The 1,714-nt window shown below is 26.8% G+C and overlaps 1 protein-coding gene across 1 annotated transcript; it reads left to right on the top strand.

The window, feature by feature from the left end:
- Positions 1-504: 504 nt before the first annotated feature.
- ENU1_000010 (TBC domain containing protein) lies at positions 505-1,521 on the top strand (the record flags this gene model as incomplete). Its single annotated transcript, XM_008856389.1, has 1 exon — positions 505-1,521. One exon carries the CDS (start codon positions 505-507, stop codon positions 1,519-1,521), a length of 1,017 nt encoding a protein of 338 aa, XP_008854611.1.
- Positions 1,522-1,714: the final 193 nt, after the last annotated feature.

Raw genomic sequence — 1,714 nt, 5'->3', positions numbered from 1 at the left:
ATATTATAGTTATAGTTATAGTATAAAAGCATGACATCCAACTTGTATATTGATGTTGGAATGTTGTCTAATCATTTAACTACACTTATTACGTCTTTGAAACATATTTGTAATACATTGATTGTTGATTAAACTACTTTAAGTACATCAGAATATTATCTCAATAGTTTGTGCCATGTTTATGAGTTTACAATGAACTATTGTCTCTTTCATTGAATTCACACTTCAAATTTTACATCATATCACTCATTTATATCATCACATTCACACGATATTCATGTTAAATAATTTCTCCACACCTTATTTCTCATCATGATTTATCATTTCTCCATTTCTTGTATTTAGACACAACAGTTTCAATGAAAATGAAAGAATATGAAAGAGATGAAAGAATAAGAATAAGAATAAGATGAAAGAATAAGAATAAGAAAGAGGTGAAAGAAAATGAAAGAATAAGAATAAAAAAGAAAAAAGAGGAACTAAAAAAAAAGAAAGAAACAGAGAATGAGCAAGGAAGTGTATGAGTATTATTGTATCATAGAAGAGCCTGTTGTAGACATTGAAGCGTTACGAGTCAAAGTGATGAAAAGTGGAATACCAAACAACAACAAACTTCGAGCTAAAATATGGAAATTACTACTAAGATATTATAGAGCAGAACAAAAGACATGGGTCAGTAGTGAAGAAACATATTTACTGATATATAGAAAACAAAAAGAAAAGTATTATGAAGAAAAGAAAAAAGAAGGAGAAGAAAAGCAAAATGAGAAAGAAATGAAAAATAAAAAATTATCAAGAATAATTGACAAAGATCTTGCAAGAACAAATGATGGAGAACATAAAGAAGAATATAATAATGCATTAAGAAGAATATTAAATATTTTAAGTAATATGCAAGGAGGAATTCCATATGTTCAAGGATTGAATATAATTGCAAATGTATTTTATCATGTATTTCTTGATGCATCAGATGCAGCAACAAAAGAATTTGCAGAAGTATCAACATTATTTTGTATGTATAATTTATTAAATAACATTCGAGATTGGTTTGATAGTACAAAAGATATGACAAACACAGGAATACGTGCAGCAATGGGAAGAGTCATGTATTGTGTTAAACAAAAAAATCAAAGACTTGCAAATACAATTAATACATTAATAGATCCTTCTTATTATTTATTTAGATGGTTAACATTACTTGGTGCTTCTGAATTACCTATGGATGTAACAATTAAAATGTGGGATAAAATGTTTTGTGAAATTAGAGGTTTGAGATATTTATTTGCTTTTTTAGCTTCTATGATTTTAGAAATTGAATGTTTAATTGGTAATTTTGAACTAACTTTAAATTTACTTCAACATTATCCTATTAAAGATTTCGATCGTATTGATTTCACAGCTCGTATTATTCTTCGGGATGTTATGCGTGTTAATCCTGCTAGAATCGATTTAAATGAAAAACCTGTTGGCTCGATTCATCCTTTTCCTTCTTCTATTTCCTCTCTTCATGACTCTCCTTAATTCTTTTACAACTTCTTATTTGATTTAATCATTTCGTCTATTTATTTCCTTTTTTTCTTTCTTCTTATTATTTACTTCTTTAAATTCCCCTTTTCTTTCTTATATTTTCTTGTTTTATCTTGTCTTTTTATTCCTTTTTTTATGTTATTAATTCTTTGTATCTTTCTTCTTCTTTTATTCTTCTTTCTTTTAT

Source organism: Entamoeba nuttalli, assembly GCF_000257125.1.
Source record: "Entamoeba nuttalli P19 unplaced genomic scaffold asmbl_1861, whole genome shotgun sequence".
In the NCBI taxonomy this organism is placed as follows: domain Eukaryota; phylum Evosea; order Mastigamoebida; family Endamoebidae; genus Entamoeba; species Entamoeba nuttalli.
The sequence above is the reverse complement of the archived record's forward strand: the minus strand, read 5'-3'. Positions and strand labels throughout refer to the sequence as shown.